This window comes from Lepidochelys olivacea (genome assembly GCF_965140295.1).
Source record: "Lepidochelys olivacea isolate rLepOli2 genome assembly, chromosome: 20".
Classification (NCBI taxonomy): Eukaryota; Metazoa; Chordata; order Testudines; family Cheloniidae; genus Lepidochelys; species Lepidochelys olivacea.
The window spans coordinates 4,681,214-4,703,224 of NC_140430.1; the positions used below are offsets into that span (position 1 = coordinate 4,681,214).

The 22,011-nt window shown below is 48.0% G+C and overlaps 1 protein-coding gene across 2 annotated transcripts in view; it reads left to right on the top strand.

Moving 5' to 3' along the window:
- The first annotated feature begins 1,519 nt into the window (after positions 1–1,519).
- The window catches only part of SLC4A8 (solute carrier family 4 member 8), a 69,481-nt gene continuing 48,989 nt past the window's right edge, over positions 1,520–22,011 (top strand). For both annotated transcript variants that reach the window (XR_014709139.1, XM_084610751.1), the window contains exon 1: positions 1,520–1,649. Coding sequence is in view for 1 of the 2 variants with exons in the window: in XM_084610751.1 (XP_084466877.1) it covers positions 1,602–1,649 (48 nt within the window). In the remaining variant the exon portion in view is untranslated. The remainder of the gene's footprint in view (positions 1,650–22,011) is intronic.

Below are 22,011 nucleotides of genomic sequence, written 5' to 3' on the forward strand. Positions count from 1 at the left end.
CATACCCATCTCGCCACTCCCCCTGCCACCCCCAGCGCTCCCCTCCCCTGTCCCCCCTACCCCCCGAACCCCACCTCTCCCCTCCCCCACACCCTCCACCTGTCCCCCCTTGCACCTCTCACCTCCCCCTGTGCCCCTCCCCCTGCATCCCCATCTCGCCACTCCCCCTGCCACCCCCAGCGCTCCCCTCCCCTGTCCCCCCTCCCCCCCGAACCCCACCTCTCCCCTCCCCCACACCCTCCACCTGTCCCCCCTTGCACCTCTCACCTCCCCCTGTGCCCCTCCCCCTGCATCCCCATCTCGCCACTCCCCCTGCCACCCCCAGCGCTCCCCTCCCCTGTCCCCCCTCCCCCCCGAACCCCACCTCTCCCCTCCCCCACACCCTCCACCTGTCCCCCCCTTGCACCTCTCACCTCTCCGCTCCCCCTGTGCCCCTCCCCCTGCATCCCCATCTCGCCACTCCCCCTGCCACCCCCAGCGCTCCCCTCCCCCCCGAACCCCACCTCTCCCCTCCCCCACACCCTCCACCTGTCCCCCCCTTGCACCTCTCACCTCTCCGCTCCCCCTGTGCCCCTCCCCCTGCATCCCCATCTCGCCACTCCCCCTGCCACCCCCAGCGCTCCCCTCCCCTGTCCCCCCTCCCCCCCGAACCCCACCTCTCCCCTCCCCCACACCCTCCACCTGTCCCCCCTTGCACCTCTCACCTCCCCCTGTGCCCCTCCCCCTGCATCCCCATCTCGCCACTCCCCCTGCCACCCCCAGCGCTCCCCTCCCCTGTCCCCCCTCCCCCCCGAACCCCACCTCTCCCCTCCCCCACACCCTCCACCTGTCCCCCCCTTGCACCTCTCACCTCTCCGCTCCCCCTGTGCCCCTCCCCCTGCATCCCCATCTCGCCCCTCCCCCTGCCACCCCCAGCGCTCCCCTCCCCTGTCCCCCCTCCCCCCCGAACCCCACCTCTCCCCTCCCCCACACCCTCCACCTGTCCCCCCCTTGCACCTCTCCGCTCCCCCTGTGCCCCTCCCCCTGCATCCCCATCTCGCCCCTCCCCCTGCCACCCCCAGCGCTCCCCTCCCCCCCGAACCCCACCTCTCCCCTCCCCCACACCCTCCACCTGTCCCCCCCTTGCACCTCTCACCTCTCCGCTCCCCCTGTGCCCCTCCCCCTGCATCCCCATCTCGCCCCTCCCCCTGCCACCCCCAGCGCTCCCCTCCCCTGTCCCCCCTCCCCCCCGAACCCCACCTATCCCCTCCCCCACACCCTCCACCTGTCCCCCCTTGCACCTCTCACCTCTCCGCTCCCCCTGTGCCCCTCCCCCTGCATCCCCATCTCGCCACTCCCCCTGCCACCCCCAGCGCTCCCCTCCCCCCCGAACCCCACCTCTCCTCTGTCCCCCGCTGCACCCCCCAGCGGCCGCTCGCCGGGCCGGGATTGGCTGCCGGGGCGCCGGGAGCCGGACGGGAGGCAGCGGCGGTGGCTGGGCTCCGGGGAGCTGCCAGCCCCGCAGGCGCTGGGGGCCGGGCCGGGCCGGGCCGGGAGAGCCGCGGGGGGAGGGCGGAGCTGGCGCAGCGGAGCTCGGCGCGGCGCAGCCGCCTGCCCCAGCCATGCCCGCGGGGAGCAACGAGCCGGACGGCATCGTCCTGAGCTACCAGGTACCGGGCCGGGGCCGCCGCCGCGGGGATGGGGCGGGGGCCGGTCCCCAGCCCGGCGCCAGGGGCCGAGCCCAGCTTGCGAGCCGAGCCGGGGAGCTGCGGCTGCTGCCCACTGCGGCAGAGCCATTTCCTAGCGCTGGAGCGGGGGGGGGGGTCTGACTCCGGAGTGGGGGGCTTGCAGGAGGAGAGGGGGTCTGGCTCCGGAGTGGGGGGCTTGCAGGAGGAGAGGGGGTCTGGCTCCGGAGTGGGGGGCTTGCAGGAGGAGAGGAGGTCTGGCTCCGGAGTGGGGGGCTTGCAGGAGGAGAGGAGGTCTGGCTCCGGAGTGGGGGGCTTGCAGGAGGGGAGGGGGTCTGACTCCGGAGTGGGGGGCTTGCAGGAGGGGAGGGGGTCTGACTCCGGAGTGGGGGGCTTGCAGGAGGAGAGGAGGTCTGGCTCCGGAGTGGGGGGCTTGCAGGAGGGGAGGGGGTCTGGCTCCGGAGTGGGGAGCTTGCAGAGGGGGGGGTGCACAGCTACTGCTGAGGCGGCTAAGGGGAGACCCCGTCCCCCCCGCTCCCCTCCCGGCGCGCAGCCCCCGTTGCAGGGAGCTGTCCAGGTGCGCTCACCTTGCGGGGTGGGGGATATACAAAGCAACTGCCCCGTGGCGGCGCGGGGTGGGGGGGTGTTAAGGGGAGACCAAATTCCCTTTCTGACCCCCCCTATGCAGACAACTGTCCAGATGCACTTATCTTGGGGTGGGGGGTACATAGCTACAGCCCCTGTGGCGGTAAGGGGAGTCCAAACCCCCTCCCATAGGTGCTGGAGCACCCCTTGGCTTGAAATAGATTCCACTATAGACAGGGTTTACAGTTTGATTCAGTGGCTTTCAGCACCCCCATTATACCGATTGTTCCAGCCCCCCAGTCCCCCCGCCTCCTCCTCGCCTCTCCCTGTCTGTAGGGAGCTCTCCAGATGCGCTCACCTTGGAGAAGGGGGATAGACACAGTTACTCCCCCTGGGAAATAAGGGGAGACCAAATCCCTCCCGCCCTTCCCTGCCCCCATCTGCAGGGAGCTGTCCACAAATCCCTCCTCCCTTCCCCTCCCTACCCACAGCCCACCCCTTCTCTACCGCACAGAGCTGTCCAGATGCTCTCGCCTTGGGGGGCTTGCGGGGGGGGGGGGGATACGCAGCTACTGCTCCTGGTTGAAAGGGGAGACTAAATTCCCCCTTTCCCTTTGCAGAGAGCTGTCCCGATGAAATCATCGTGGGGGGGGGGGGAGATATGCATAGCTACTGCCCCTGGGGTTAAGGGGAGACTGACTCCCACCGCTCCCCTTACTCCTGCCCCCCTGCAGAGAGCAGTCCAGATGCCCTCACCTTGGGAGGGGGGGTTACATAGCTACTGCCCCTCAGAGGTAAGGGGAGAACAGTCCCCCCACCCCCAAGAGCTGAGAACCATCCAAACCCACTTACCTCTGGGGGTGGGGTGGGAGCAATGCACAGACAATGCCCCAGGGGAATCCGATGGGCCCAGCCCTAGCCCCAACAGTGTAGAACTGTTTGGGTGCACTGACCTTTGGGGTGTACGATGTACCCGGAGATATAAGAAGAACCCATTTATTCCCCCCACGCCCTTTTGAAGCCGCCGAGTGGAATCCAAACACTCTCCCCAGTTGGCACCTGGCTTCCCTTTGCCACTAAACTGGTGGCTTTACATACAGAGGCTGAGTTTTTGGGAGGCATATGGGCAAATGCTGAATGAGCTTCCACAACACAAAGAGACAGTCCGGTATGGACAACAGGCGGAAGGATTGCACGCTGCATGCTCAATGTCAGCTGGGAGTGGGGTGTGGGGGAGGCAGAGGACTCAGACTCCCTGAAATTGCAGTTTACTATAACGATTGACAGATCACTGTTGTCTTATTTCTCTCTTGCACAATGTGTGTGTGTGGGCACATGCGTGAGGGAGGATGGAGGAAGAGAGAATGGGAGACGTAGATTTTCAATAAGCTTGTTTTTTCCCTTGTATCTTAACGATATTATAGGTGGGATTTTCAAAGCAGCTTAGGGGAGTTTGGCACCTAATACCCACCAGATTTTCCTGTTAGTTATCAGGTTTTTAGTGATGTATATTGGAGGGGTGGGAATATAGCAGCTGTTGGCTTTATAATAACGACTCAATATCCTTGTGATTTATTTGTGTTACGGTAGCACCCAAAGGCCTTGGATCACTAGGCAACGTACAGATGCATAGTAAGAAACAGACCCTGCCCTGTAGAACTTGCAGCCTGAATAGACAAACAGTGAGAGGGGAAACAGAAGCACGGATAGGTGAACTAATCTGGTCAAGGTCAGACGGTGGCTGAGCCAGCAAATACAAGCCAGCTCTTCTGAGCCCCGGTGCTGTTGCTTAGTGCCACGACTCTGCTGACACCATCGTTCACCATGTCCTGCCCAGAGTAGAACAGGGAGGGAGGGAGGATTCAGAAAAGTAGGAAAAACTTCCTAACTGTAAGGATAGTGTCGGGGTGGAACAGGTTCTCGAGGGAGGTTGTGGAATCCCCATCACTGGAGGTTTTTAAGAACCGGTGGCCAAACTCCAGTCAAGGATGGTCTAGGTCTACTGGTCCTTTCTCAGCATGGGGGATGGATGAGATGACCTCCTGAGGTCCCTTCCAGCACTACGCATCTGTGATTCTATTCCTCCCAATGTATAATGAAGTGACAGTTTTTAACGTGCAAGCCGCTGTGTTTGTGAGCCTCTGGTCACCTTAACACACATCAGCCGAAGTCCTGACTTACCACTGCAAAGGCGATAAAGGCAGATAAAAATTCCAGAGCAGGAGCAGAAGGGAAAACCTTGAACAAACAATACCAGCCTACAAATGCAAAAACTAAAGACGCCGCTTGCCTCACCCTTAAAAGGCGGAGAAGCATCCTTCAGCTCGCAGTATTGTGTACTTTAGCATGGACAGTTCATCCACTGCATTTGCTTGGGTTACACAAAATAAGTGATGTTTACCCCTATACACAGTAACAAGGAGTCTGTTTTCCTTTTCCCTTCCCCGAGCTAGGGATTTAGTCCTGCTTATAGTAGTTTCGGTTACAAATGTCCTGTTTGCTTCCCCCCATTATAATCATCTGTGAATCAGTTTCATTTTTCACATCTTGTGACTGGTTTTTCCCCAACTCTCCGTGAGTATCAGAAAAGTAACCTGAGGCCATTTGCTAGGCCAGGCAAAGGGTACTGAGGACAGGACTGGGACAGGGACTCGTTTTAAGCTACTTTTACGCTTGCCAATCCTGGGGTCTGCCTGGCCCAACAGTCCCCTCCAGTAGCTGTGGAGCATGGGGTGCAGAGATCATGTTTATTACAGTATCACCTAAGGGCTGTCTGAAAACAGGGGCTCCATTGTGCTAGGTGCTGTACTAACTCAGGGTAGTAGACAATCCCTGCCCCAAAGAGCCCCTCTGCCCATGCCACCTTTCCTCCGGGGATGTCTCATGGTCTGGGATGAAGAGGCTGCTGAGTGCACTTTGCTAGTTCTGCACCACCTGGAGATTCTTGCCTACAGAAGGACAGCCAAATCTTTGTCTTTGCTTTGTGCTGAAGTGCCGAACAAGGCACAGAATCCAGCCCTTAATTTCATCAATCGTCATTAAAGCAGGGAAGTGGTCCAGGGGTTAGCAGAATAAACAGGTAGCAGATAGATTAGCAAGGGAGGACATCTGTGGTGAGTGAAAATAACCAAATAAATAAATAAATAAAAGCAGGAATAAGGAAATGACACTCAGTTTCAAACTGTTCGTCTTTTTTTTTTTGGTGGATTGTAACCCCATTTTTCTACATCTCTCCATCCCCCTCGGTCTCGTCAATGGCTGAATTCATTGTTTTCAATAACGGGCTACGTATGTTGAAAATAAATAAAGAGACCCTGAAAGTGACCAACAGCCCCCATTCCCAGGGCTCTTGTTGTATCTCATCATTTCTCACTTGGATGTCTATTACACATCCTCACTGCCTGGAAATGTGATTTTTGCTTGAAAGGTCTAAGAAGGACCTTACAGCTGGCTCCAGTTCAACTTGCAAACAGGCTAGCTTGCAAGATATGTTTACAGCTCCTAGGATGATATGCTTAACAATTTGATCCTCTACCTTTTTAAGAGGTATCTACTCATGGGATCGCAAAAAGGCCATTAATGGGCCAAAGCGCAGCATGAAGAACACATTCGTTCTGGTTAATAGTAATAATAATGTGGTGGACTCCACCGCATTATTGTTACTATTAACCATCTACTTGGACAGAACCAAACATGGGCTAAGTCTGGTACTTTGCAGTCTGCCCTGAGTAATGGGCAGTGCGGCGCTGCAGTGCCCCAGGAAGGGACTGAATCGTGACCCTCTTCCTGGTGCAGTCTACTTCCCCCTGTTCGCCAGCTCAGTGCGCTGGAAGGGAGAGAGCCAAAGTTTGCCAGCTTCCCATTCATCTGTGCATGAGGGTGAATTGCAGTCAGGGGCAGCTGCTCTTCCCGAGCCCAGTGTATTGTGACATGCAAGGGTGGCAGCTCTTGAAACAGAGTAGGGTGTCACCTTAGGCCTCCTTGCTCTTCTATGTAGTCTGGCTCAGTTTGAGGTAGAAATGAGCGGAAAATGGCTTTCCTGTTGTGCAGCATTTTTCAAGTTTGCAAAAATTTGCCTGTCTCACATCAGGACAGAAAGTCGAAATTTTTTGCGGACTGAAAATCTCGGGCGGGGGGAGGAGGAATTGCTTGGGTCCATCAAAAGATTTCATTTGGATCAGTTTGAAAAGTTTGTTTTGATGGCCACCATTTTGAATCAATTTGTGGGGGCTGTAATTAGCTTAAATTTCAGCGCCAAAAAAAAAAAAGTCATTTCGACCCAGAAAATGGGGAACGTTTTCATTTGGAACATGCCGAAACAAAATGTCTGAACAATTTTGAAACTTACTTTTTCACAGGTTTTTTTTCAGGCTGAAAAAATTAATCAGGACTGGCCCTTTCACACCCACCCTTTTGGTTTTGACAAACCGGCATTGTCGGATGGGAAAAATGCAGTGCTGAAAAATCACTGGCCAGCTCTTGATGCCTGGGGGCGAGAATGATCAGGAATCAAGCGACTAGAGTAGAAGAGATAATGGATTAGAAAGGGAGGCGTGGACAAGTGTGGATTTGGACAGATGAGGATTACACTGTGCTCTGCACTTGCTGTAGAAAGCACCTTTCTGCCAGGACCTCAAAGTAATCATCCCTACTCAACTGGTTCACATACGTGCTAATTGTATCTGAGGGCCTTATATATCCCCATCACCCTAATAACATACAGTAGCACCTCAGATTTCTGAACACCAGAGTCACCACCTGACCAGTCAACCACACATCTTGTTTAGAACCGGAAGTACGCAATCATGCAGCCGCAGAGACGAGAGAGAGAGGGAAAAAAAGGCAAATGCAGCACAAAAATCAAGGGACAGCAGCATTTTTCTTCTTCTGAGTAAAGTTTCAAAGCTGTATTAAGTCAATGTTCAGTGGTAAACTTTTGAAAGAACCACCCGACCGTTTTGTTCAAAGTTACGAACCACCTCCATTCCCAAGGTGTTTGTAACTCTGAGGTTCTACTGTATTACCTTGAACATTTAATGTATTTATCCTCACAATACTCCTATGAGATTGTGAAGTGCCTGTTATATACCAAATGAGCAACTGAGGGGCGGAGAGGCTGAAGGACATGCCAAAGGTCTCTAGCAGAGTAGGGACTTGAACCTAGGCTTCTTAAGTTCTAGGCAAATACTCTAACCACAGGGTCATTTTCCCCTGTGTGGGCATCCCTCCATCCTTGCTATACACGCTTAATACCAGGTGTACCATGACTCAAGTATTAAAGGCCTCTAGCCTAATGGCTCTAGCCCCTGGTAGATTCAAAATAAGCCCTCTGACACTGTTGCCTTTACACCAGTGCAAACGCCTAACGCAAACGCATTACACCAGTACAAATGGGACTGAAACTTCCCCCAGTAAGTTGCACTGGGGAAAACACTGATTTACACAGTTGCTGTGTATCTGTTATTATTATTTGTATGACTGTGGTGCCTCGGAGTTCGAGTCATGGGACCAGGACCCCCTTGCGCTAGGTGCTGTGCAAAGACAGAACAAAAGACATTCCCTGCCCAAAGAGCTTACAGCGTAGATATGAGCGAAGAGATCAACAGATGGATACCGACAGACAGGGGAGTACAAGGAAACAATGAGACAGGATTGGTCAGCATACGATAGGCAGTGTTCACAGCATACCGGAGCCTTATCTCCCAGGGCGAGTTCTACTACTGTAACTATACCAAGCAAGGAACCAAACACAAAACCACAATATAGACAGAGCCTCGCTTCATGCAGCCTGAAGGCTCGAACAAAGCAGCCAGCCAGAACTGATAAATTGAGTCCCAGGAGTCCTGACTCCCAGTCCTCTTCTCTAACTTTGGGGCATTCTTGAGAAACGCTAACTAAAGGTTGCAGATTATACACGGGAGAAAGAGGAGGATACATAGCTCCTAGACATGAATCAGCTTTTTCTGATTCTTAGTACCTCCGATGACCATGATCAAGTAGGTGGTGAAACACGAGTTGGGCATTTAGCTGGGCTGTGGATAACTGAGTGATTCCCCAGGAATACACTGGATCACCATATGCGAATACTGTACATGCTCGTCCATTTTTTTCCTGCAACCGGGCCCACCAGTGTCATCTGCGCCTTTGTATTCAGCGAGCAGGCACAGCCGATCCAACCTACAGAATGCAGAAACGGATCACATGCATCTTTGGTTTTTGCATCGAATTTGTCCTCCAAGTTCTGAGATGTAACTCCTAAGCAGTGGCCTTAAAAAGAAAGTGGTGCTGTGGTTTTATAACTTTGCATTTGGCAAAGTGATCAGTAAGAAAATAAAATCTAATTAGCAGCTGCTTCTGGCAGCATCAACAGCAGTGACATGATAGATTGCAACACTCATGGGGCAGGGACTGTCTTTGTGCTCTGTCTTTGTACAGCACCTGGCGCAATGGCATCTTGGTCCATGATGTGGGCTCATAGGCACTATTGGAATACACAAAATTAGTAATAAGAATAATGACACAGGGGTCATTGTATTGTGCAACCATATAGAAAGACAATGGGTGAAAATGAGGATTAGTTGAAATGTTTCCATTGAAACTGTTTTTTGTGGAAAATCGGGTTTTGGACAAAACAATTTTTCAAGTTTTGTTTTTTCTGTAGAAAAAATGGACTCTTAGTTGAAAAACGGAACATCTGAAACCTCCCAAAATTTCAATTTGGAAATGCCATTATGGTGCCACATGGGAACTGTAGTCTGGGTGACTCATGCCCTTATTCTCCGCTATTGGCCAGGGTCCCCTGAGCAGACTACATTTCCCATAAAGAGAATGAGTCTAGAGGTCATGTGATGGGAGCATGTGACTCAGAACTAGGCATGCTGGGAGATATAAAGGGCAGCCTGAGCTCAGTTAGAGGGTGAGGTCTGTAGGGAGTGGGTTGGTTCCTGTAGGAGGTAGATCCTGGTTTATCTTGAACTCCTTTGGTTTGGAGAAATGAAACTCATCCTTGAAGGAAAGGGTCTGAAAGCCTGCTGCTGTTGGGAATATTATTTGATGCAGTGGCTGGTGGGTTGGCTTGGGGGCTTATCGGCGGTGCCTCGACTGCAGGTACAATTTTAGAAAATGGAAAGAGTATGTATCCCGCCAAGAAGGGGATGCTGGCACTAGCAGTTGCTTTGAAATGAGTTGGATTCTTGTTATTCTGTATAAATGTCGGGGTTTTTTTTGAGACAGGATCTCTCTTTTCTCAGTATTGGCTATACCAAAACCTGAATTAATATCTCTTCTATTAGGAGTTATTTATATTACTTTATTTCCCCCAACTAGGATCGGGGCTCCATTGTGCCCGCGCTTGTACAAACACATAATAAAAGACAGTCCTTTGCCTGAATTCTTTTCTACACAGCTTCTTATACTGCCCTCATCACTGCAGTATCTAAGCACCCACCATTAGTACATTAAGTGGTGTGGTCTAGTGGATGGAGACATAGACTAGATCTTAGAAGCCCTGGGTTCTGTTCCTGGCTCTGCTGCTGGGTGAGTCCCTTCCCTTTCCCTTGCCTCATTTTCCCCATGTGTAAAATGAATGTAATGATGCTGACCTCCTTCGTAAAGCACTTTCAGTACTACTGATAATGGGAAACTGAGGCACAGATAAGTAAAGCTACAGACTAGGGACCAAATGGCTAGGCAGCAGTTCTGCGGAAAAGGACCTAGGGGTGACAGTGGACGAGAAGCTGGATATGAGTCAGCAGTGTGCCCTTGTTGCCAAGAAGGCCAATGGCATTTTGGGATGTATAAGTAGGGGCATAGCGAGCAGATCGAGGGACGTGATCGTCCCCCTCTATTTGACATTGGTGAGGCCTCATCTGGAGTACTGTGTCCAGTTTTGGGCCCCACACTACAAGAAGGATGTGGATAAATTGGAGAGAGTCCAGCGAAGGGCAACAAAAATGATTAGGGGTCTGGAACACATGACTTATGAGGAGAGGCTGAGGGAACTGGGATTGTTTAGTCTGCAGAAGAGAAGAATGAGAGGGAATTTGATAGCTGCTTTCAACTACCTGAGAGGTGGTTCCAGAGAGGATGGTTCTAGACTATTCTCAGTGGTAGAAGAGGACAGGACAAGGAGTAATGGTCTCAAGTTGCAGTGGGGGAGGTTTAGGTTGGATATTAGGAAAAACTTCTTCACTAGGAGGGTGGTGAAACACTGGAATGCGTTACCTAGGGAGGTGTGGTAGAATCTCCTTCCTTAGAAGTTTTTAAGGTCAGGCTTGACAAAGCCCTGGCTGGGATGATTTAATTGGGGATTGGTCCTGCTTTGAGCAGGGGGTTGGACTAGATGACCTCCTGAGGTCCCTTCCAACCCTGATATTCTATGATTCTATGAAAGTGACTTGCCCACAGCAGTGCAGTGGCAGAGCCAGGAAAGAAATTAGGTATCTCGAGTTCCTCATTTGGTGCTCTAATCCTTAAAATTGTGCTCCTTCCTCAAGGTTTTTGAAAGTTTTCAGTAACACAGAAGATGGCCTGTGGGAATGGACAGTTGGAACATTGTCAGCTTAGTTTATCTTTCCCATGCGTTTTACTGAGTGGGGCAGAATAGCCTCTGTTCTTAGATTATAAATTGTTTGGAGCAGGAAACTTTGCTATGTCTGTATCGTGCCTAGCAGATCAGGACTGGGGACCACCCCAGAGCACGACCATAATATCCTTATTCAATAACAGTCTTCGCACGTCACATCACTGGTTGATGTTGGGGCAGATTTCCTGATAAACTCTTTCCTTATTTAATTGATCCTGCTCTTTTTTTTTTCTTTTCCCTGAAAGCTTTTGATGGTGTGTAAGTGAGAGAAGTGGTTCCATCCTCCCAGATGGCCAAGCTGGAATATCAATTAATTCTTCTCTAATGGTTTCTTTGCTTTCTTCTCTGCCTGTTGATTGCTGAAGTTATCCATGTGACCCAGCAAGTCAGGCTGCTGTTCAAGTCACTTTCATTTGTCCACGTAGGTATATGGTTTAATTGAAGGTTACACGTCGTGTTGTCCATTCTGTTAGAAAAGGCCCAGTAGAGCTGCTAAAGTAACTGGCCTCCTGGGCAAAAGAAGACGTTTGATGAAGAAAAGCTGGGCATACCCGCCAGCTGTTAAGGCAACTCTGGCCTTGCAACACAGGTTGGAAAAGGTCATTCCAACAGGGAACAGCAGTCAGCCATTGTGGTTCTCTGAGCCTGCCACAGCGTGATAACTGAACCGTGCAACAAGGATATCCAAAGATGATAAGTTTCAGAGGAGCAGCCTTGTTAGTTTGTATTCGCAAAAAGAAAAGGAGGACTTGTGGCACCTTAGAGACTAACCAATTTATTTGAGCATGAGCTTTCGTGAGCTACAGCTCACTTCATAGCCATGCATCCGACGAAGTGAGCTGTAGCTCACGAAAGCTGATGCTCAAATAAATTGGTTAGTCTCTAAGGTGCCACAAGTCCTCCTTTTCTTTTTGCGGATACAGGAGGACTTGGGGCACCTTAGAGACTAACCAATTTATTTGAGCATGAGCTTTCGCGAGCTACAGCTCACTTCATCGGATGATTATAGCAACTGTCCGGCAGCTTTACACTAGACAGACAAACTACGCTGCAGCAGTGAGCATCCAAAGGCATTGCAACACGGTGCTTGAGAGAGAAGCCTCGTTTTTAATTTGATTAGCGATAGTGGTTGAGATTCAGCATTTTTCTACATCTAGTGCAGGGTGTTGCATATGACTGGATAGAACGGGCAATGTTTTCAAAACCGAGTGCTTGAAATTAGGCTCCTAAATTCATACGCAGGCAGCTAGATAAAGACGGCCTGATTTTCAGAGGTGTGGAGCATTGGCAAACTCCAGGGGCTTCGGCTGGATTTGTGGGTGCTGAGAACTTTTGAAAATAAGGCTACTTGTATTTAGATGGCCAACTGTGAATTCGGAAGCCTAGCTTAGGCACTCCTGGGTGAAAAAATTTTGGCTAGCAACTTATGAAACCAAACTAAAGCTGCTTAAAGAGTTAATAGGATCAGCTGCACTCTGGTATTTTCCAAAGGGTTAGGCAAGTTTAATATTCTGTTTTATGGAAACTTCTGCATCAAATGTTTATTTTAGGGAATCAGAAGGATGACAAACTTGTGAAAGTAGCAGGCACAGAGCCAAAAAGCTAGAAAAATCTGTTCTGTTTGGATAATAGCAAATTCCCTGGCTGACTGCTGTTCAAAGACTGGCTTACTTAGCTCTAAGAATCAAGGCTTCGAGTCCTGGATGCCTGCTGAGGGAGTCTGAATTCTCAGCCATACAGCCTGAGAGAGAATTACACAAACTGAAGATATCCAAGGGAGATCAAGGGAGGATGACAAAAACTGTTTGCATCTGTCAGGAAGTGGAGGCAGGATAATAGATTTCTGAATAGGTTGTGTTGTTGCAAAGGTCATAATATTGCAGCTTTATTAGATTGCTAAATCCCTCAATATAATAACCAATCATAACCTATTCAAAAGTCTGCTCAGAAGAGCGTGCATCCACTTTTAGGGCTACTTTTTTTTAACGGCCTCTAAGTTTGCTGCATGTGGTCACTTAATATTATTTATTGTTTGTATTAAAGTAGCCCCTGGAAGCCCTGAGATCAGAATCCCATTATACTAAGCACTGTGCATCCACATAGCAAGAGACTGTCCTTTTCCTGCAGAACTTAGACAGGACAGACAAGGGGTGGGAGGGGAAACAGGTGGTGACTTCCCCAACATCACACAGCAGGACATCAGCAGAGTTGGGAGCAGAGTCCATGTCTCCTGGCTCCCAGTCCAGTGCACTGTCCAATGGACCACCTTGACTCTCTAGTCCACCCTCCTCCTCCAAGATTGTGACCCTTTTTGGCAAATTATGGCCACACCCTTCAGTCATGGGAGTGGGCCCTAATCCTGCCATATTCTGTGGTTGCTTCCCTTAATTAACATCACTGCCATCTTAATCTGGACTGAGCCTGATACCTGTCTCAACATGACACTAGGGTAGCATGGGTGGGACATTGTCAAGGTTAGATGAGGGACAGAGAACTGCATAGTGACAAGTGACAATAGAACACTGTGAAATGCTGGGACAATAGACCCTTCATGGTGGATGAAAAAATGCCAGTTGTTGCCCTCTGGGATTTCTCTAGGAAGCAAGCAGAGTCCCATCTACACCTTCCAGAATTTGCAGTAGAATCTACTTCATCTTATGTCCAGTAGTAACCAAGACGGCTGCTAAGTCTTTAAAAAAACATCAGCATGGATCTCTGATTCTGGTACATTGCTAAGAATAAATCACTAGCCAGTGTCTTCTCTGTATCATACACCAGGCATTCTATACCAAGGTGACTGGGAACCGAGCACTTAGATTTCCAGATCTAAAACCAGACTGACAGTGACCAAGGAATCGAACGTACTTATCTGGCCTCCATTACTGTAGTATCTAATCTTTAATGGATTTATCCTCACACGCTGCTTGCATCCAGTTTCGATTCAGTCCTCTTTTATTAGCTTCCTATGGATAAAGAGGATGATTTATTGAGTTCCTCTCAGATCTGGGAAAGCCTGAGGTCACTCAGGAGAAAGTCCCTGTTTAGACCAGCTTTATTGGTTCTGGAATAATTCATAAACATTTCCCTTCATCAGCCAGGATTCTTTCTGAGAATTGCCTATTGTACCTCCAGACACTTTGTGAGAGCGCTTGCATTGATTTTTAAAAGATCTAGCTCATCGGAAAGTATTTATAGCAGGAGAGAGAAATTGTTCCAAATGGCAGCGGTCTTTCATTGCAAATTTTATGCAACTGAGCATCACCACAACCTGTTCGTCATTTTAAAGTCAGGATTAAAATCTTACATTAAAATAATTATTTCCCGGTCTTACTAATGATGAGAAGTGTTTGAAAAATGTCCCTCCCCCCCGCCCCTTGAAAAGTTTGATTCAAAGCAAAAAATGTGTCATCAAAACTTTTGGCAGAAAATTATAACTTTTTGTTGAAACCAACCCCCCCCCCCAAATGTTTCAAAATGGTCATCTGAATGCACCTGAAGAAGTGGGGTTTTTTACCCATGAAAGCTTATGCCCAAATAAATCGGTTAGTCTTTAAGGTGCCACCGGATTCCTTGTTGTTTTTGTGGATACAGACGAACACGGCTACCCCCTGATACTTGTCAAAATGGCCAGTGTCCCAATGAAAAACTGAATTTTTTTGAGGAAAGCAGACACTTTATGCAAAACTGTTAGTTGAGTTGAAAACCCAATGTCCCATCAAAAAAAAGTAGATGGAAAATTTTCAACTAGCCCTAGTAATCACGCCTTAATCTATTGTTAAATTATTGTAACCATTGTATTGCAATTGTTCAGCATTTATGATGCTTGAACTTTTTGCCCAGTGTGAATAATGAGTGTAAACTGGCCTGTTCCCCTTTCTGTTTATACGAGAGCCGATCCAATATCAGAATTTCTGTCTCGTGGGAAATTCTGGTATTTCAAAATTTGTTTTCATCCCAAACCAGGACAAAAAGTCATAATAGTAGAATTTTTCATACAATGAATAGCTTTATTTAGGTGTCTAGACGGGATTTGTGTTCTTTTGGAAATCTAGCTCCAATTGTGGGGCCCTACCTGATTACGTTTAGGCTCCTAAATTTGAAACAGTTGGTGTGGAATATTTGAAAACTGTGCTGGAATTGTAAGCTGTCACTTTAATTTGTAAGGGCTTTCCTGATCCTGCTTGCATGGTGAGGGGCTCTGCAGGGAAGCAAGGATGCGTCTGAGTCAGTTCAGCAGACTCTAGCTAGAATAAGGTGTGTTGAGTTGTGTCTCTCTCTTGTGTGGAACAGCCTGCTTGGTCTATGCTTGTGGGTTCTTGTTCTTATCAGTCTGAATTCTAAGGAAGAGAGTCGTGTTATGTTGCAACCTTCCAACAAGAGTATTTCATATTTTTATCTAACTTCTTTGTGTGTATGCCGTGAAACATAACAGTTGACCATAATACTTTCTTTCTTTTTATTACTTCTTGCAGATTGCCTCTTCCGTTTCTTCAGTTGTTTCCTTTTGAGGTTTTACTGTTAAATAATAAAAATGCAGCCGGGATCTGAGACTGAATCATGACCTGATTTTAATTGATTAGACCTTGGTGTCGTTTTCATGTACCAGGTCATTTTACACTAAGTGTCGCATTTCCTTTAAAGCTGGGCAGTTGATCTTGGTCCTGAGTAGGAGTAAGCCAGCCCATTACAAGAAGTGAATTTGTAGCATATAACTAATTAGCCGTGCTTAAAGAAAGAGAAGTAATTTATCACTTGTGAGAGAGAGGAGATGAGCACAGTATAAATAAGTGATTGGATTATCCCTGTATATGCCAGGTTCATATTCGACTGGGGCTCTGTGGAAGTTATTGCATCACCTGCACAATGCATGCTGGGAGACTCAATGAAGCAGGAACCACCCCTCTGACTTCAGGCAATCTGAAAAGAAAGGATGGATTTTAAATAGAGATGGTTGAAACTCAGAATTTCTGTTCCATGGGAAATTCTGACATTTAGAAATTTCCTTTTTGTCCCGAATCAAAAAAAAAATTGAAGTTTCAAATTTTCCCTTTGAAATGAAAATTTAGAAAAATGTCATTTTGGAAGTATTGAAACAACCTTCTTGGAATGTTTCATTTAGCTAAAGGGCGAAGAGTTTCATTTTGACTTTATCAATTTAATCTCATATTATTTACAATAAATTAAATATTATATGTAATATTATGTACAAAATGAAATACTTTGACTGTATGTGACAGAATGGTAGCTGTATCCTAGGTTTCAGAGTAGCAGCTGTGTCAGTCTGTATCCGCAAAAAGAAAAGGAGTCCTAGTGGCACCTTAGAGACGAACCAATTTATTTGAGCATAAGATTTTGTGAGCTACAGCTCACTTCATCGGATGCATTCGGTGGAAAATACAGTGAGGAGATTTATATACACAGAGAACATGAATTATCTGTGTATATAAATCTCCCCACTGTATTTTCCACTGAACGCATCTGATGAAGTGAGCTGTAGCTCACAAAAGCTTATGCTCAAATGAATTAGTTAGTCTCTAAGGTGCCACAAGTCCTCCTTTTCTTTTTGTAGTATCCTAGTCACTTAGATAGCTGCTAACAGAGACGATTGCAGGCAATTAACCTGTTATGTGGAGATTGTTGATACTTGGGCTAATGAGGTAATTAGCTCAATAAGGAAGATATATAATTGGCAGGAACAGGAAGTAAGTGGGGAGAACAGAGAATGAGCTGGGTGTGGTAGAGAAAGTTGGGTGGAAGGCTTCTCTTGATGCCTGCCTGTACTGTGTCTGCGATGCTGAGACTCTAAAGATTAAAGATCCACATGGGGAAAAGAAATGGACTGTGTCTATTGTGAGTGAAACAACCCAGAGGGGCCTGGCAGCCTGGCACACCGGTTAGCGGAGACACTGTATCAAAATGAACCACTCCAACCGTATCAAAACGGAACATTTTGATAATTTTTTGTTGAAAATGTTGACGAAATTGAGATGTTCATGCAAAACATTTTGATTTTTGTCAGATCAGCACTTTCCGAAAGAAAACTTTTCTATCAGAATTTTTTTTGACCCCCTCTAGCTTTAAATGTATTACCTCTGCTGAATGTGCCTCTTACCCTTGGCATGCTGGGGCTTTTAACACTTATTCAAAAACTTTCTGCTATATGCAGTAGCAGACAGTGCCATTTATGGCTCCCTGGTTTTTAGAACAGATTTGTGCCCCCAGGATAATTAAAGCAGCCTAGGGGTTGCTCTAATCTATACCAGTTCAGGAGGGGTAGAGTGCTATATGCTCTGGCCATGCCCCCAACATCTTCCTCCCTGCATGCTATGCGAGTTCTTTGGTAGGTCCACAAGTCTGTAGCTTTATTTTTCAGTCTTTCGTTTGATTTCAGTCAAGACAAGCCCACAGAGGCCTTTCTCCAGGCTGACTCTATGCAAAAACTCCTGTCACGGGAACCAAGTTCAAGAAGTCTATGTATCAAAGAGATTTTAAACTAAGTGGAAAGAAAACTCTCTTGAATTTTGTTGTGGCGATGGCCGTGCTTGCTCTGAAGGATATAGCATCCATGTAAATGCCATCTGGGATGGACCCATTCCACAGATCTCTTGGATTCAGGTGCAATATCTTTTAAAAACCGCATAGAACCTTTCTGGCTGTGATGCGTATTTTCAGAAGCCAGTAGAATCAACCCCCCACTTGCTGTTTGCCATGCTGGGCCATTTGTCACCAGAGCGGAGAGTCATATGCCTCTTAGGGGTTAACAGGTGGACTAACTAGAGTAGTATTTAAGTGACCATTGTTCCCCCCCTCCCCCCCATTGGCGCAACGACTAGGATCGAAGTATTTAAGGGCTAATCAAGTTTTAAGTTGGCTTCTTTTTCTTTTTTAATCAAAAGTGATTGCTGTAAAGTTGACCTCTATCCCTGTGGCTCAAATGGAGCATGCAGCAAACTAGGGGCTGAATTCAGTGATACCTGTGGTGAATTTGGTCCTAGGTCTGATCTGGACACTGGATTAAATACAAAAGGGGATTGACTAACTTCGCAGCCTTGTGGCCGAATTGAAAACCACCATGACATCGGAGGAATTGCAGGTAGTAGATGCTTGGGCTGCCGCTAACAGGATGGGGATTTTAAAAAGAATAATGTTACTAATAAAATATAAAAAACCAGTGGCAAACCTCATGATCACTTTAGGAAGTGAAATGCGCTAGCTTCTCAGCAGGAGCGGGGAAGAAAGAGAGAGGTGTTGCATTGGAAGCAAAATGTCTGAGAACATTTCAAAGGGATATAGACAGCAGCAGGTGTTAGGAGAATAGAAAAGGGGAAGAAGGAAAGGGCTCCGGCAATTTAGTACAGCAAAGGGAATGTTGAAGGAATAAGGACCAATGTAAGTATGCAGTTAGTTCATGCGGCTAGAATCCTGCATTGAATATCCTGAATAGAGGATGTACTAGATAGATTTCAGAGTAACAGCCGTGTTAGTCTGTATTCGCAAAAAGAAAAGGAGTACTTGTGGCACCTTAGAGACTAACCAATTTATTTGAGCATGAGCTTTCGTGAGCTACAGCTCACTTCATCGGATGCATACTCTGGAAACTGCAGAAGACATTATATACACAGAGACCATAAAATTCTCTGTGTATATAATGTCTTCTGCAGTTTCCACGGTATGCATCCAATGAAGTGAGCTGTAGCTCACGAAAGCTCATGCTCAAATAAATTGGTTAGTCTCTAAGGTGCCACAAGTACTCCTTTTCTTTTTACTAGATAGATGTGTGTCTGACAGCTGCTACAAAGCAGAGACTCGCTGAGAGTAATAAAGGGGGTACCTTTATTTGGGGATTCTGACATTTCCGGGTCCCAGTCCCCTGGTTCAGGTCCGGGTTATGCACCTTCATAACGCTCATATGATAGGATTCAGAGTCCACAAACTTCTGTTGAGGTTGAGAGGCTTTGCCATCTAGAAAAGGTATAAAGTCCTGACCAAACTTCCCCCTTAAGGGCATGCTTAGTAGGAGACTATGGAAAGAACTGTGTAGGTTTCCTGCCATTCCCTGGGATTTCTCTGGGGGAGCAGGTGATTAGGCCCTTTGTTACCGCTGGAGAAATGTTACATGTGCCCCAGCTTTCCTCTCCTGCCCCGTGAGAATTGAGAACTCCTGTTCTCGCTTCCGTAACATGCTGCAACCACTTCTCAAAGCAGGGCAGGGGCTACGAAAACACTCCCCTGCCAATGACCGTTATTCCTCTGCTGTAGGTAACTTTCTCCCCTCTAACTATGGCTCTACCCTTCAAGATTGTCCTTGATTGATCAGGAATATTGATTATCGTATTTCGGCAATAGCCTCCTGTTAGGGCTGCTGACTTCTCCAAATTGCCCAGTGATTCGAGCTCTTGGAATTTTTCTCTTTATAGGGATTTAGGACCAGACCCTCAAAGGTATTTAGGCTTCTAACTGCCAGAGAAACCGGTTACAGATCAGGGCCACAGTGCTGGTGAAAGGAGCCAGGAGTCACAGCCCTGCTGGATGAAATGTCTCTGCTTATCCAACTGGGTGCTTACATTCTCCCAGTCACAAGGGCTTTTCAGCGCTTGGGCCGCTCTCAGGAGTCTAATCTGTGCCCATTGGAATCCGTTGACTTCAGTGGTGCAGTAGGATCAGACCCTAAAAGGCGCAGGGAGGAGTTAGAGCCAAGGGCCATCCGATGCAGCTGGTTGGCTGCAGAGTTGAGCAGAAGGTGAACCCTCTTTTGTGGTGGGGGTGGGGTGCACAACAGCTGGCCTCCCCCTTACTCAAGTCTGGGCCTTAATGGTAGAATCTGGCCCAAAGTTTGGAACAGGATCAGGCTGTTTATACTGCAGCCATCCCCGGGGTATAAGCATTAGGGGGCCTCAGAATGACAGCTCCTGACTTGCTTCGTGCTAAGCTCAAGTCTGGGTTTCCTGTTTGATCTGTTCCTCATGTACTAGATTTTAAAGCAGTAATCGCAGAGACCTAGCGGCCGATCTGTGGTGTCGGAGAAATCCAAGCAGTGCCTTGTGAACAGACACCCCTGGCATTAGTGCTCGTGGGAAGTTCTCACTGCGTCTCGAGGCTGATCTTTTTCCTTCCTTAGCCCAGGTCACGCTGGAAAAGCTTTGTTGGTGTGGCAGCAAACCTGCTAGCATAGACCTAGCTTCACTCTCCTCCGCCGTGATACCTGCAAAAACACTTGACTCCCTCCCCCCCCACAAACTCACTCTCCTGCTGGTAATAGCCCATCCAAAGTGACCACTCTCTTTACAAGGTGTATGATAATCAAGGTGGGCCACTTCCAGCACAAATTCAGGTTTTCTCCAGCAGGAGAGTGAGTTTGTGTGTGTGGTTTTTGGAGGGGGGGGGTGAGAAAACCTGGATTTGTGCTGGAAATGGCCCAACTTGATTATCATACACATTGTAAAGAGAGTGGTCACTTTGGATGGGCTATTACCAGCAGGAGAGTGAGTTTGTGTGTGTGTGTGTTTTGTGGGGGGGGAAGGGGGGGAGAAAACCTGGATTTGTGCTGGAAATGGCCCAACTTGATTATCATACACATTGTAAGGAGAGTGATCACTTTAGATAAGCAATTACCAGCAGGAGAGTGGGGTGGGAGGAGGTATTGTTTCATGGTCTCTGTGTATATAATGTCTTCTGCAGTTTCCACAGTATGCATCCAATGAAGTGAGCTGTAGCTCACGAAAGCTGATGCTCAAATAAACGGGTTAGTCTCTAAGGTGCCACAAGGACTCCTTTTCTTCTCACCTGACAATAGTTAGCCTGGTGGTGTGCTGACACCACAGCTTATCAATAGTGTCTCATTGTTTCCTTGTTCTCTCCCATCTGTCTGTATCCAGCGATCGATCCAGCGGGGGTCGATTTATCGCGTCTAGTCACCGCGGTAAGTAGTAAATAGATCTAAGTACGTCGACTTCAGCTACGTTATTCATGTAGCTGAAGCTGCGTAACTTAGATCGATCTCTCCCTTAGTGTAGACCAGACCTTAGATTGTAAGCTGTTTGAGACAGAGACCATTTTTTGGTTTGGTGTTTGTACAGGATCTAGCACGGTGGGGCTCATAGGTGCCACAGTAATACAAATATTAAACAATAATAATAATTCTGGCAAAAAATTCTTTTGCTTGTGTAGTTTGTACTGGGTCCCTGAACAAAATAGGTTATATGGACCAAACACTTTTATGCTGGTATAACTGTGTCTACAGTAGGGCTTTTGCTGTTATAGAAATGCTGCAACCCCCCCCCCCCAAACAAAAAACCTACCCACCCACAAATCACACCCCTGTAGACATTACATTACCAGCAAAAGTTCCTAGTGTAGATCTGGCTTTAGATTCACACCCATTTACCAGTGTTTTACACATCACTTCTGAATTTCACACATTTAGTCTACCCCAGTGTAAGGGGATCCAAACTGATCTAAGTTACACATAGAAGGGGTTGGGAAAAGGTGTGAATTATACCCAGTTAGATTCCCTTTGACTCACCTCTGAGTTGGCCCCAAGTCAATATTTGCCAACAGCTACCACACTGTAGTATCCTACATTACCACAGTTTCCTCTGAGAACTAAGGAAGTTAATAAATATATTGACCCTGTGGTATCAGGTGGCAAATATTGACTGTTTAAATGGCAACCACTGCTGTTTTAACTCCCAGCAATAGTGATTCTTTTCATTAGCAAATACAGGGCAAAGGGTTCGCCGAAGCCACACGGTGCAGCGTTGCTGCAGACTGTTTTAGCAGCTTTAGTGGCTGTTGCATTGTATCTGCTTTGTTAGTTAAATTGCATTGGATTCATAAAAGGGTGCAATGCACTGAGGTGAGGTGTGCAGCTCACCGTCCTATTTCCATGATCGGCTGATGTGTAGTGTACGTCACATGGGTTATTTCATCCACTCTATGCGTTCGAAGGTGGCATGTTTTGGTCGGCATACAATTGACATCCTTGAACATGTGGAGGAGTCCGGTGGTACCAGACTCCTCATTGTTTTTGTGGATGCAGACTAACACGGCTACCCTCCTGATACTTGAATATGTGGGTGATGTACCTGAACAGCAAGTCTGGGAATGGGCTACATAAATGTGATATCCACGGTCTTGAGTACAGTGAGCCTCTCCCACCTTGGTCAGACCTCTTTGCAA